At 50.3% G+C, this 13123-nt stretch overlaps 1 protein-coding gene across 4 annotated transcripts; it reads right to left on the bottom strand.

Annotated features, from left to right (window-relative positions):
- Positions 1 to 3222: 3222 nt before the first annotated feature.
- LOC123515999 (ubiquitin carboxyl-terminal hydrolase 25-like) lies at positions 3223 to 10551 on the bottom strand. Of its 4 annotated transcripts, none has more exons than XM_045274976.1 (3): positions 10109 to 10551; positions 4500 to 8695; positions 3223 to 4134 (listed from the first exon to the last, which is right to left on the bottom strand). In XM_045274976.1, the coding sequence occupies exon 2, from the start codon at positions 8447 to 8449 to the stop codon at positions 5216 to 5218; it is 3234 nt and encodes a 1077-aa protein (XP_045130911.1). In that variant the 5' UTR covers positions 8450 to 8695; positions 10109 to 10551; the 3' UTR covers positions 3223 to 4134; positions 4500 to 5215. The 4 variants fall into 4 exon arrangements, with proteins under 4 accessions (XP_045130911.1, XP_045130922.1, XP_045130934.1 ...); XM_045274987.1 differs by lacking the exon at positions 10109 to 10551 and adding an exon at positions 9716 to 9819; XM_045274999.1 differs by lacking the exon at positions 10109 to 10551 and adding an exon at positions 9784 to 9804.
- Between the last annotated feature and the right edge of the window lie 2572 nt (positions 10552 to 13123).

Raw genomic sequence — 13123 nt, 5'->3', positions numbered from 1 at the left:
TAATTCACCTCACCTCGGTTGCCTGCTGGTCACCCAGCCAGTCTTCCCCATTACGGAGCGAGCTCAGACCTCATAGACCGATCTTCGGGTAGGACTGAGACCACAACACACTCCACACACCGGGAAAGTGAGGCCACAACACCTCCAGTTACATCCCGTACCTATTTACTGCTGGGTGAACACACCCCACACATTAAGAGGCTTGCCCATTTGCCTCGCCGCTTCTCGCGACTCGAACCCGGCCCTCTCGATTGTGAGTCGAGCGTGCTAACCACTACACTACTCGGTGTGTGTGTGTGTGTGTGTGTGTGTGTGTGTGTGTGTGTGTGTGTAATTCACTGTTTGATCTGCTGCAGTCTCTGACGAGACAGCCAGACGTTACCCTACGGAACGAGCTCAGAGCTCATTATTTCCGATCTTGGGCTAGGTCTGAGACCAGGCACACACCACACACCGGGACAACAAGGTCACAACTCCTCGATTTACATCCCGTACCTACTCACTGCTAGGTGAACACCACCTACACGTGAAAGGAGACACACCCAAATATCTCCACCCGGCCGGGGAATCGAACCCCGGTCGGTCATCTGGCTTGTGAAGCCAGCGCTCTAACCACTGAGCTACCGGGCCGTGTGTGTGTGTGTGTGTGTGTGTGTGTTTACCTAGTTGTAGTTTTACAGGGCCTGGGCTTTATGCTCGTGTGGCCCCGTCTCTATATCTACACTCATCCAATCTTACTTTAAAAGTATGCACACTCGTTGCAGACACTACTTCTTCATTCAAACTGTTCCACGTCTCAACACATCTTTGCGGGAAACTATACTTTTTAATATCTCTTTCTCTTACACATCTTCCCTTCCTCAGCTTCTTACTAAGCGATCTTGTGCTTCGACTGGAATATTCTCTCAGGATCGGATGTGTGTGTGTGTGTGTAATTCACTGTTTGATCTGCTGCAGTCTCTGACGAGACAGCCAGACGTTACCCTACGGAACGAGCTCAGAGCTCATTGTTTCCGATCTTCGAATAGGCCTGAGACCAGGCACACACCACACACCGGGACAACAAGGTCACAACTCCTCGATTTACATCCCGTACCTACTCACTGCTAGGTGAACAGGGGCTACACGTGAAAGGAGACACACCCAAATATCTCCACCCGGCCGGGGAATCGAACCCCGGTCATCTGGCTTGTGAAGCCAGCGCTCTAACCACTGAGCTACCGGGCCGTGTGTGTGTGTGTGTGTGTGTGTGTTGGACTGATAGACGCCAAAGTAGAGAAAATAAATGACTTAGAAGATAGCCCCCCCCTCTCTCTCTCTCTCTCTCTCTCTCTCTCTCGTGTTGAACTGAAAGACGCCTAACCAAAGGAAAAATAAATGACACAATAGTCTCTCTCTCTCTCTCTCTCTCTCTCTGCAATATTTCCAGAGTACAGATTACCACATACATATTATTAAGCTGAACTCAACAAGCTTATTACATCTGTAGCCATGAAAAATAGTCATGTTGAGGCTACGAGTGTTTTTAAGGCAGTTTTTATGGTTCTACCAATACATTAATCAGAATTCTGCATGAGTAACAGAAGAACCACTCGTGAAAACCCGACTAATCATCTCTAAGGGTGTAAGAAATGGTCTAGACGATATAACAAATGAAAAAAACTTTCTGAACTCTCGTCTAGATAATAATTTAGAGAGAGATATAAAGATTTAATCCCTTCAGTACCATGACGCGTTTCCCTATTCATTCAGCTCATTACTTCGTGATTTTATAAAGCTTCAGAAACTTATGTGGGGGATTAAAATAGTGAAGACTGTGGCTATTGATCTTCTGACCTCCTAGACTCTTCCTATTCTCAATAAAATGTTCTAATCGTACAACAAATCTCAAAGTATAAGGGACTCAAGTCAGGATACACCACCACTCACTTCATAGTAATATTCTCTAGCAGGATATGACTCAGTGACACGCAGCTCAGGATTTGGTAAGCTGCAACATCCCTTTCCCACCCTTTAAATTTACCTCTGATGACAACCACTATAAAAAAAGTTTCCAAGGCCACAGAGTTCATTAGCACCGTTATCAAAAGCAATGCCTTGTTAACAATATAGGAATCTTGCTAACACGTCACTAGAACCTTTGAATCACCGTACACCTTCAATTATAAAACCTCTGGAACTGTGAAAACATACTTAGACTACCATAAAGCCTGTAGAACTGTAAAAACACCCTTAAAATCCCACGTATGGAACAGTATAAAAAAATAAATAAATAAAGCACCCTTAAAACAGTAACAAAATATCCTTAATCCTTCAGTACCATAACACACTTTCATATTTATTCTGGTTATCATTTGGTGATTTTAAAATGCTCCAGAAACTTGTGTGGGAATTACAATAGTGAAGACTCTGGCCATTAACCTTCTGACCTTCCATAGAGCCTTCATAATGTCAATAAAGTTATCTAATCATACTCAAAACTCGTGGTAAAAATGCGTCCCAGTACTGATGGGGTTGAAAGACTGTCACATCAATGAAAGACTTTGGAAACGTAACAATACCCTTGAAATCCAGCGTGACATCACTAAGAACCTTCGGAATCGTAAAAACACCCTTAAAACCACGTATCACATCAACGAAAGCCTTTGGAACTGTAAAAGCACCCTTGCAATCCCGTATCACACCAATTAGAATCTCCAGACTCGTAAAAACACCCTTAAAACCACATATCATATCAATGCAAGGCTTTGAAACAGTATAAACACCTTTACAATATCATGCCACATCATTAAAAACCTTAAGAACCATAGGGAGAAGAAAAATAGAAAAACTACAGGAAAAGACTTAAATACTGCGATAATCCTTCACTCCAGGAAAACAACCAAAGAAAAAATTATTTGCTTGAATCTTGAGAAAAAGGAAAAAAATGCAAGAAAAAGAGGGATGGCACTGCAGGAAAAAAGGCACTCACCTTCAGGCCTGCAGAACCTTGTGATAGGCTGAAGGGGGCCAGGGCGGGAGTGCCGAACATGGGAGCTCCTGAAGGCGGTAGTGGCAGTGGTGGTGGTGGTGGTGGAATGGTGGTGAGTAACAAGAGGGACACGCACGCACGCAGGTGGCCTAGGCTGTCTTCTTCGGCCTCTTCGTGGATTGATCCTATCTTGCCTAGCTTCCAAGTACCCGTTAGTCCAGGGGAAGGAGTGTGGTAGTCCTTCAAGGGGATCCATGGCTCAAGGTGTCACCATGAATGGGATTGAAGTGTATATGATAGTTCTGAAGGTGTTTTAGTAAGGTTCATGAGTGCACAAAGATGATTTAGGTCTCACTCAATGGGATTAAGTGAGCATGATAAAGTATAATAGTGGGATCAAGAATGCACAAAGAGGATTAAGGTCTTTTTGAGTGGGATAAAGTGTGCATGAGATAAGGTTTTGAGGGTGTCATAGTAGGATCAAGAGTGTACAAAGGATTTAGGTCTTACGGAGGAGAATTAAGTGTGCATGATAAGTGTAAGTGTTTTAGTGGGATTAACAGTGCATATAGAGGATTTAAGTCTTAATAATTGGAATTAAGTAAGCATGATAATGTATTGAGGGTGTTATAGAGATCAAACTTGCAAATAGAGGATTGAAGTATTCTTGAAGGGGATTGAGTGTGTAAGAAAAGCTTTTAAGGGAATTTAGTGGGATTAGAATAGCAAGGGGAGAATCTAAAAGGGGCTAAGCATGCGACAAAGGGAGTGAGTGTCCAAGGAGTGGACATAGAGGATTTAAGAGCACTTTAGTGGAATTGAATACCTTTTAGTAGGATTAAGAGCAAAGCAAAGAATACAGAATAGGATTACATTTTCATTCATGCATAGGATATATATTTAAAGGCCAGGACAGGAAAAACCGCACTAGAGGGAGGCTGTGATGTTGAAGATTAGGTTATGACTGGTGTGGAAAAAGGCAAAGGTATCTGAAAAGGAGCACCCGTTTTCTTTGCAGCACAGGGCAGTGAAAGGGGGAACTGTGGTAGAAATGAAGTTTAGACATGAGTGTTGTTTGGGTGGCAATGACTGGAATGGGGACTGAGAGGGCAGGAAAAGGTCTGAGCTGCCTGGGTCAAAATGGGTCAGACAAGGTCACTTATCTGTGGAAAGGAAAAAAGAAAGAGTTACTAACAAACAAGAGGGAGTTTAGAATTAATATTAAATCATTGTAGTCACTGAAGTAAAGAAATAAAGTGTGAATGAAAGCTTGAAAGTATAAAAAGAATAAATAAATAAGCTGAGCCATGATTCTTCTTAGTGTGTGTTGTTGGAGAGTGTGAATGTGTGTGTGTCACTGGTCTTGTCAGGAAGGCAGGAGCACACCAGGACACAAAGCACAGATAGCTGAGAACTAAGTGTGTGGAAGTGTGGCAAGATTACTCCAGTCACAGCCACCACTACATTCTTATCAGTGATGGAATGACTGGTGGGTGGGTGGGTGTATGTGTCAGATATGGGGACTCACCAAGGCCCACCACAAGTCTCTGCGTCCTTGCACCAGGCCACTGATGTGAGGCCACCAGGCTGTGTGAGGTGGAGGTGGAGGTGGAGGTGGAGGTGGAGGTGGAGGTGGAGGTGGTGGTGGTGGTGGTGGGGCGTCCTCTTGGTGGTGGAGGTGACAGTCACGAGGCAGCGGGACAGTGGGGCAGCGGGGCAGCAGGGCGGATGCAGGGTGGGACAGGCACAGGTGGTCCCTAGGCTGGGCGAGAGGAGGCTTACTCAGGGAGTAGGCGGAGGAGAGGCTGCAGTGAGCCGGCTTTGACACAAACAAACGTAAACACCAAAAGATGGAAACCTCTTTTTCTTTTAAATTGATGTGAGACACACAAAGAGAGAGAGAGAGAGAGAGAGAGAGAGAGAGAGAGAGAGAGAGAGAGAGAGAGAGAGAGAGAGAGAGAGACCAACACATGCTCATGTTTCCAGGTGTCGCACAACACTGTTCTTGTTAAGATTTGTAGTCACTCAAGTATGAAGCAAGGCCGAGGCAGGGCCAGCACACACAGGGCAGCAGGTAGGAGCTGCGGCAAGGGCAGGGACTGTGAGGGGCAGTACAGGGTGAGGGAGGGGGTGGTAGGGTGTAGGGTGCCCTTGCTTCACACTGTCCTCAACACTATCACAGTCTGTGGGAGAGTCAGGCGGGGCGGGGCAGGGCGAGGCAGGGCAGGGCGGGGCGAGGCGGCCTCACAAGTCGCTGGTCTGTGCCTTGGAGGCGGTGGGGGCGGTGGGTGAGGGTGGCACGGGAAGCGGCTGGGACATGATCTCATTGCAACACTTGATGTACTCCTTGTACAGCTGCAGCACATTGGGGGGCCGTGGTGTCTGGAAGGGGCCACTGCTGCGCGCCTCAGAGCCGGCGTTCATGATGGTCTCCAGCAGCTGCTGCACCATCTTGGATTTGGCTGGTGCCACCACCTCCCATTCCTGGTCCAGCAGCGAGCACCAGCGTGCCCGCACCTGCTCAATGGTGGTGCGGTCCTCCTCTGTCTCCGTGGACATGAGCTGCGCCAGTGCCGGCACCAGCAGGCCATTCACCACACTGGGGATCTCGCCCAGCTGCTCCGCCTCCTCCTTCACAAAGGTGTCCAGCACCCGCTTGCTGAGCGCCACAAGGCATGTGTTGCGCGCCTGGCACAGCACGCGGCCATCCAGCGTCTTCCTGGGCCCTGACGGCGGCCGCTCCTGTAGCTCGTGGTGGATCTGGCACGCCCGCAACAGGTGTGGCAGGGCACTCTCCAGAGCCCCACGCTGGTGTTGCTTGAAGCCATACACCAGGTGCCAGGTGCAGTCCACCAGACAACGGTAGTGCCGCAGCCAGCCACGGTACTGGCCCTCCTCTGCCCGCCGCTGCTTGTCTGTCAGCTGCCGCAGCAGCAGCAGGGCCTCCCGCTCTGCCTGTTCCACCAGTGGGGTGTGATGGGACAGGCCACGGGCCACCTGCAGCACCACCTCGCAGCCGTACACCTGCAGCAGGAAGTCAGCATTCTGCACGTTGCGCATGAGGTACACACCAAAGTCCAGCAGAGAGGGCTCACAGTACAGGCTATTGGCGTCACTGTGCGCCACATCCAGGTTCTGCAGCTGCGTCACCTGCTGGTTGAGCAGCGGGTACAGCACGTGGCCTGTCGTGGTCGCCGTCTTGTCCGGGGCCTTGGTGAGGGCGTCCCGCACCATGTGGGTCAGCATGGTCTCCACCTCAGTAAAGAACCTGCTCTCCTCACCCTCCCGCAGACACACCACGTCAGGTGAGCCGGACACTGGTGCCGGCATGGATGTTGCCTCCGCCGCCTCGGACACCTCCGGGTGGGCGGCTTCCTGCCGGGCGTCCCACTCCTCCAGCTCACGGCTGAAGGCCTGGTTATCGCCCTTGATGTGTTCCTGCAGGTCAAGAGCCAGGCCGGCCAGCAGCTCCTCCTGGCTCTTGGGTGCGGAGGGGAACAGCGTTGGGTAGCGGCCCTGGTCAATGTAGAGGAGGCAGTAGGCGCTGGTGTTATTGTGGCCGCCCACACTGTCCTGCAGCACCTCCTGCCAGCTGGCCTCCACCACCTGGATGTCGTTGAACTTCCGCCAGCCGCCGGCCTGGGGGTCGTGGATGTACACCCAGTAGTGGCCTCCGGAGGCCTGGCCCTCATGCACCACGGCGGCATGCAGGCGGTACGGCACCTGGCGCAGCGCCGGCTCCTCGTACACCTGGCTCAGCTGGCGCTCCAGCTCCCCGATGAGGCGCCGCAGCTCCTCCACCTGCGCCGTGACATCCTTTAGCCAGCGCACCAGGCAGCCCTGCAGTGTGGCCAGCTCCGCCCCAGAGATAGAGCGCGGTGCGGGGGGCAGCAGACGCATGCGCTTCGAGGGGGACGGCACCTGCTGGGGCAGCGGCTGCTGCTGCTGCTCCCCCGCCCCATTCTCCTCCTCCTCCTCCTCCTTGGGGGCTGGGGAGGGGCGAGGCATCCAGTCGAGGCCATCCTCTGCCATCTCCACGTCGTCCTCTGACCCGTCCACCTCCATCATCGGGGGGGAGGGGGCATCCTGGCCCGCCTCGCCGCCAGCCTGGGCAAAGTCAAGGGTGTAGCGCAGGATGTCGGCAATGGGGTACTGTGCTGACCCCGAGCCGTATTTGAGGTAGCGGTCCAGCGTGCGGTTGAGGGCGCCCAGCTTGCCCCGCAGGCAGGCAACCCGCACCTGCTTCTCCCGCACTAGCTCCTTGTTGGCCTCCATGTAGCGGTCCATGAACAGGAACTCTGGGAACTCAAACTTGTTGTGCACCTTCTCAGCACGCTTCTTCTCGTGGGAGTACTCGTACCGTGACAGCGAGAACACCAGCACCGGTGGCAGCATCTTGAACCACGTTTCCTGCCGCGGCGGTGCACTGCTGCCACTGCTGCTGCCGCTGCCGCCGCTGCTGCCAGGCACGCTGCTGCTCATGGACGCCAGAATGCTGTCGTGGATGTGCCGGAAGTTGGTCACCCTCAGCGGGTACTGCCCAAACGCCTCCTGCTTGGGGCCCTCCTCCTGCTGCTGCTGCTGTTGCTGCTGCTCTGCATCTTGCTGCTGCTGCTGTTCCTGCGGTGCCTGCTGGTCCCCGTTGGCACCAGTGTCGCAGGTTTCCTTCTTGGCCTGGCCATAGAACAGCTTCATGATTGGGTTGTCAAAGTCTGCATCCTTGGAGATGTGTCTGCCGGAGCTCTCCTTCTCCACACCTTGGCGGCGCAGCAGCTGCTGGAACTCCTCCTCCAGGCGCTCCAGCAACTTGTGGGTGAACTCACACACATCCTGCTGGGCATTGCGCCGCATCTCCTGCCCCTGGAACACCTGCACGGCCAGGGACGGGTCCACATACTTCCTGTGGGAGCCGATCATGAGGGCAAAGAGGCGGCGCAGTGCGGGCACCAGCTGTGGCCCCTTGTGGCTCTCCTCCATGTGCTCCTCCACCTCCAGGTTCTGCGGGAAGTCCAGGATGAGGTCCCTGAACACAGGGATGTGGAAGAGCGGCTGGATCACCACATTGAACCAGCATGAGTTGCCGATGTTCTTGAGGCCGACAGGGCGGCCCGGCAGGCGGCACCGCTCCCGAGGATTGAGCAGGTCAACAGTGGCCTGGGGCTGGGAATCCTTGAGGGAAGCCTCCAGGGCACGGGACACCTCCTGCTCCTCTGCCGACATGCCCTGCAGAGTGGCAGCACCATCCTGGTCCTGCAGGCTGAGGGCGATGGCCTTCTGCAGGTCGTCATTCTCGTCACAGGACAGGTCAATGGTGGGGATGTCCTTGCCCGGTGGGTGGTCCTGATGGGGGGGTCGGTCCCCCAGGCCCCCAGCGGGCTTTGGGGGCTCTGAGCCCAGGGTGATTGAGGGGGGCATGGCTGCCTCCAGGGGGAGCGCTGTGTCACTGTGACCGGCTGTGTCCTGCGCCACCCCACACATGGGGCGCCCACCTGCTGCCCGCCCTCCACCACACTCGCCAAGCTCCTACTACTTCATGGGGGGGGCCACACCGGGGGGCTGGGGGCGAGTATCAACACACGGGGGCAAGGAGTGAGTGGCCAGGTGGAAGCATCACCAGGGCCACCACTGTCACATCCTTGGCCCTCCACACACGCTCCACACTGCCGCTCCTACACGCTCACAACGGCCATGACACCTTATATTTCACAATTCATAGTCTAAATTCTGGAAGTAGAAGGAGAAACACTTTACTATGCACATACTCATACCTCCTACCACAGAGGCAGTCGCTTCACAGCACACGCAGCTTGCATATGGCCAGGGCAGGCCGGGGCGGGGCAGGGCATCACGAGCCTCACACCACCACATCCACTGCCATCAAACCACTACAACACAAAGCACATTCCTTGACAACATTCCTTCACATGCACACACAAACTTGTATGCTGTGTGTGTGTGTGTGTGTGTGTGTGTGTGTGTGTGTGTGTGTGTGTGTGTGTGTGTTAAGTGCATGTAGTTGTGTGAGGGAAGAAAGTAGTTATGTTTATGAAAACTGGAGCAATAATGAAGAAAATGGTGCTAGTAGTAGTAGTAGTAGTAGTAGTAGTAGTAGTAGTAGTAGTAGTAGTAGTAATAATAATAATAATAATAATAATAATAATAATAATAAGAGAGAGAGAGAGAGAGAGAGAGAGAGAGAGAGAGAGAGAGAGAGAGAGAGAGAGAGAGAGAGAGAGCACAACCCTTCCCTGATGAAGCTTAACACTCACAAGCAATGCAAAATGTAGTTTGTATTTTCAGCACACAGGCTAATACCACGCTTGCTAACCCCCGCAATGAAGGGACCCGCTGTGAGATTAGCGGAGTGAATTACTATGAAGCTAACCTAACTCAACCATCTCATGAAAACACCACTGTGATGCCAATATTCTCCTGACAGTGACAGATAAATAGAACAGGTGAGGTGAGGGAGGAGACCAGGGCACCACCGCCACTCCACTGACGTAACCACAAGTCAGGCCCCACGACCACTATGGCGCCGCAACACGCAGGTCCCCTTCACCACACGGCCAGGGGCGCCACACACACCTCGGCGGCACCACAGTCACTAATAAATCACCACCACACAGCACTAGTCTCGGTCACTCGCCTCAGCCCCGCAACTCCACCACAGCCACCGTTCCCAGGCCTGCCACACCGGCCTCCCACCACACTACGCCTCCAAGGGCACCCAAGGGTTCCTACAAGGCTGGTGGGGCTACTGGAGGAGGACAAATAAGGCGAGGAGGAGCAGTGAGGCGCCGAGGCCATACCTGGTGCAGCTAAACACCTGAGACTCGCAACGCGCACTTTTGTTGACATTACTTCTTTTCTTGTTATTCAAAGACATGGTGGTGATTTGTTACATTAATCACTAATAAGTCTTTGTGGTGTGATATGGCGGGTCACTGGTCCACATAGCCACCAGGTTTATGCGGACAGGATAGTTTGTAAAGCGTTCCGTTCCTAAGCCATACCCAACTCGTGTTACTGCTGGAAATGCCTTATTGGCTTATTGAATATTAAGGCCCTTTCACATTTGTGGTTGGTGGCGTGCCTCGGCTGATGTAGGGGTCAAAACGTGCCACTGACTCTTACCTATAAGTGTGCCGTGTGTGGAGACTGTTCGTGGTGGTGGTGGTGCAGACTCCCAGCCTCACGCAGCGTCAGCGTGGCGTTGTTGCATCATGATGGTCTGATGAAGTTGTAGCTACTGACTATTCTATCTTCTTCCATGTCGTCATCCTCACTATGGATGTATCACACAACTCCTCAGCGGTTGACAGCGGCAGGGTATTATGCACTAATGAACAATGTCAAGATAGACGGTGCCATATTTTTCAAGTAATTTAGACTATCAGAAGATTTGAGCCACTTTCTCTCACTTATCAAGGCACCTCCCTCCGCTCACTGCACAGGATACGCTCTACTAGACTTGTTACGGTTTACCACTGGGATAAATAAATAAATGATAATAAAAATAATAATAGACTACGTTCGCGCAATCGAGTCGCCCGTATGAGAAGGTTCGAGTCCCCCGTGGTATATGGCATTGGCTGGGATAGACAGGTGACTTTTACCGCTTAAGCACTCCCGCGTCTCGCTCACTCATTCCTCCGCTCTACTCATTGAAGTGCCACGCTGACTCATCTCAAAGAATCATTAAAGGCTGGCAGTTGTATCTCATGATAATAACTAGGACAAACAAATCTATATACCATCTATAGTACTGATCAGCATCGTGAGGTGTGAGGTGATACATAAGACACAACAGCAGTAATTGTATGTGTATTTCCGAGTGACAGCCATGCATCCCTTGGGAGCTGGCAACAGTACACAGTCTGTGGTGATATTCAGAATGACTCCACACATCAGAACACTCTTGTAGTGAATTTACCTGTACAGTAATGGATGGAATGCTTCAAGTACTCCCTCTCTCTCTCTCTCTCTCTCTCGTAAATATGTCTTTTTTTCCTCACTGTACATCAATAGATATCTAGTTTATAGTTTGTACAATAATATAAAAGATTTACTCTCTCTCTCTCTCTCTCTCTCTCTCTCTCTCTCTCTCTCTCTCTCTCTCTCTCTGTGTGTGTGTGTGATAAAACTAAATCCTCACACACACACACACACACACACACACACACACACTATCAGCTAACCTCACCCCGTCCCATGAAGTAGACAGACACCCCATGGCCACCAGAGAAGGAGATAGTGAGTCTGTCTGGCAGGAGGCACACCCCAGTCAACCTCCACAGGCTGCCCTCTTCCATCAGAGCTGCTGCAGGGACACTGTTCGGGAGAGGCAAGGTATGCGAGGTCACAGCAGGGCAAGGAGAGGCTGGACAGAACATAAGGCTCATGGGAAGCTATAGAGTGTGTGGAGGATAGATGAAGCTGGAGAAATAAATGAGTCTGGAGAAGCATTACAATTGGAGATAGGAAGCAAGGAAAGGTTGAACTGTGTGAGCGGTCATGGGAAGATAGAGAAGGGGTGAGAGGACAGGTGAATCTGGATAAAAAAATAAATAAATAAATAAGGATGGAGAGGCAATAAATTAGAGATAAAAAGCAGGATAGATAAGTGAGGCTGGAGAACATAGGAGCATAAGAGGTAAGGAGAGGGAGACTAGAAAAAAGCATATAACACTAAAATATAAAAAAGTAAGTAATGTGCAGCTAGACTTGAGAGTCCTTGTGTACCCTTGTTAGGAATGCAAGCCAGTCTTACCCTGTGGTGCCTTTACTGAGTGAGAAGGTGAGGAAGGGGTCACAGCAGCCAGTCATGGGGTTGATGGCAGTCAGGGTGAGGTCTGGCTCCCCTGGTCTTGGCCCCACCACAAACAGTAACTCCTGGAGGAAACACTGTGTGACTGCTTGGCCTATGAAATGTTGGGAGGTTCACAGTGAAGTTTTAAAAGTTTTATATTGAATGACTGACTGACTAAAAAGATGAAAAGTGGAATTGTATGGTGTAATGAAATGCAGTGAAGTATAAGTGTCCCAAAGATTTAGGGTTAATTTCAGAAAGTTTAAAGCAAAATATACCAGAAAGCTTACCATAAAATCAAATCTCAAGAGTCTGTATTTAAATTTCACGAGTTTAGAGAAGAACTGCAAAGATTTTAAGTTACATTTCATAAAGTTTAGAGCAAAATTTTGAGAAAAGCTTACCATAAAATCAAATACTGTCTGTAGTTAAATTTAAAGAGTTTAGAGATAAATGGCAAACGATAGAAAACACACAGAGAGGAAAACTGAAGGAATAAAAATAACTGGAGGAAATCTGTACACAGCAAACCCTCACTCTATGGAAAAAAAACAGTGGAAACAAGACCAAATGACCCTCACCTTCACTGCCACAGCCCACAGCACACTGGTAACTGGGAGGAGATGCAACCAATCACAGCATCCTGCCAGGGGTCAAACAGGGTCAAAGCCTTCGGTGACCAACACACCACCACTCCTGAGATTCCTGTGGAGGACAAGGGAATCGGTAAGCACTGGTGATTAAACTGATGACGTAAATTATGACTCAGCTGTGTTTTTGTAATAATGGAGGCTTAGATCTGAGACTACATGCCCACTGAGACTGCTCCACTCATCAACCATTCTGTTGGAAAACCAGTTCCTTCCCATTTCCTTCCTAAACCTGAATTTTTCAAGTTTAAACCCATTATTTCTGGTTCTGTCCCCACTACTGATCCTGAGAACTACATTCATGTCCCCTTTGTTAAAACCCTTATACATGTACCACTTAAATACTTCTATCAAGTCTCCTCCTAACCTACGTCTCTCTAAGGAATGCAGACTAAGTTTTTTCAGTGTCTCTTCATATGGTATATCCCTCATTCCCTGTATCCTTTTAGTCATCCTCCTTTGCACTGACTCCAATTGAGCTATGTCCTTCCTGTAATGTGGGGACCAGAATTGTACCGCATAGTCAAGATGTGGCCTGACCAGCGCCAAGTATAATTTTAATATTACTTCGGGACTCCTGCTTTTAACACTTCTAAAGATGAAACCTAATACTCTATTCGCCTTATTTCTGGCCTCGATACATTGCTTCCTTGTACCGAGATCAGAGCTAACTATGACTCCTAAATCTTT

The sequence above is a fragment of the Portunus trituberculatus genome, chromosome 5 (genome assembly GCF_017591435.1).
Source record: "Portunus trituberculatus isolate SZX2019 chromosome 5, ASM1759143v1, whole genome shotgun sequence".
NCBI classification, from domain to species: Eukaryota; Metazoa; Arthropoda; class Malacostraca; order Decapoda; family Portunidae; genus Portunus; species Portunus trituberculatus.
The sequence above is the reverse complement of the archived record's forward strand: the minus strand, read 5'-3'. Positions and strand labels throughout refer to the sequence as shown.

Excerpts from the sequence above, each read along its gene's own strand:
- LOC123515999 (XM_045274976.1), bottom strand. The coding sequence starts at position 8,449 with ATGTGTGGGGTGGCGCAGGACACAGCCGGTCACAGTGACACAGCGCTC.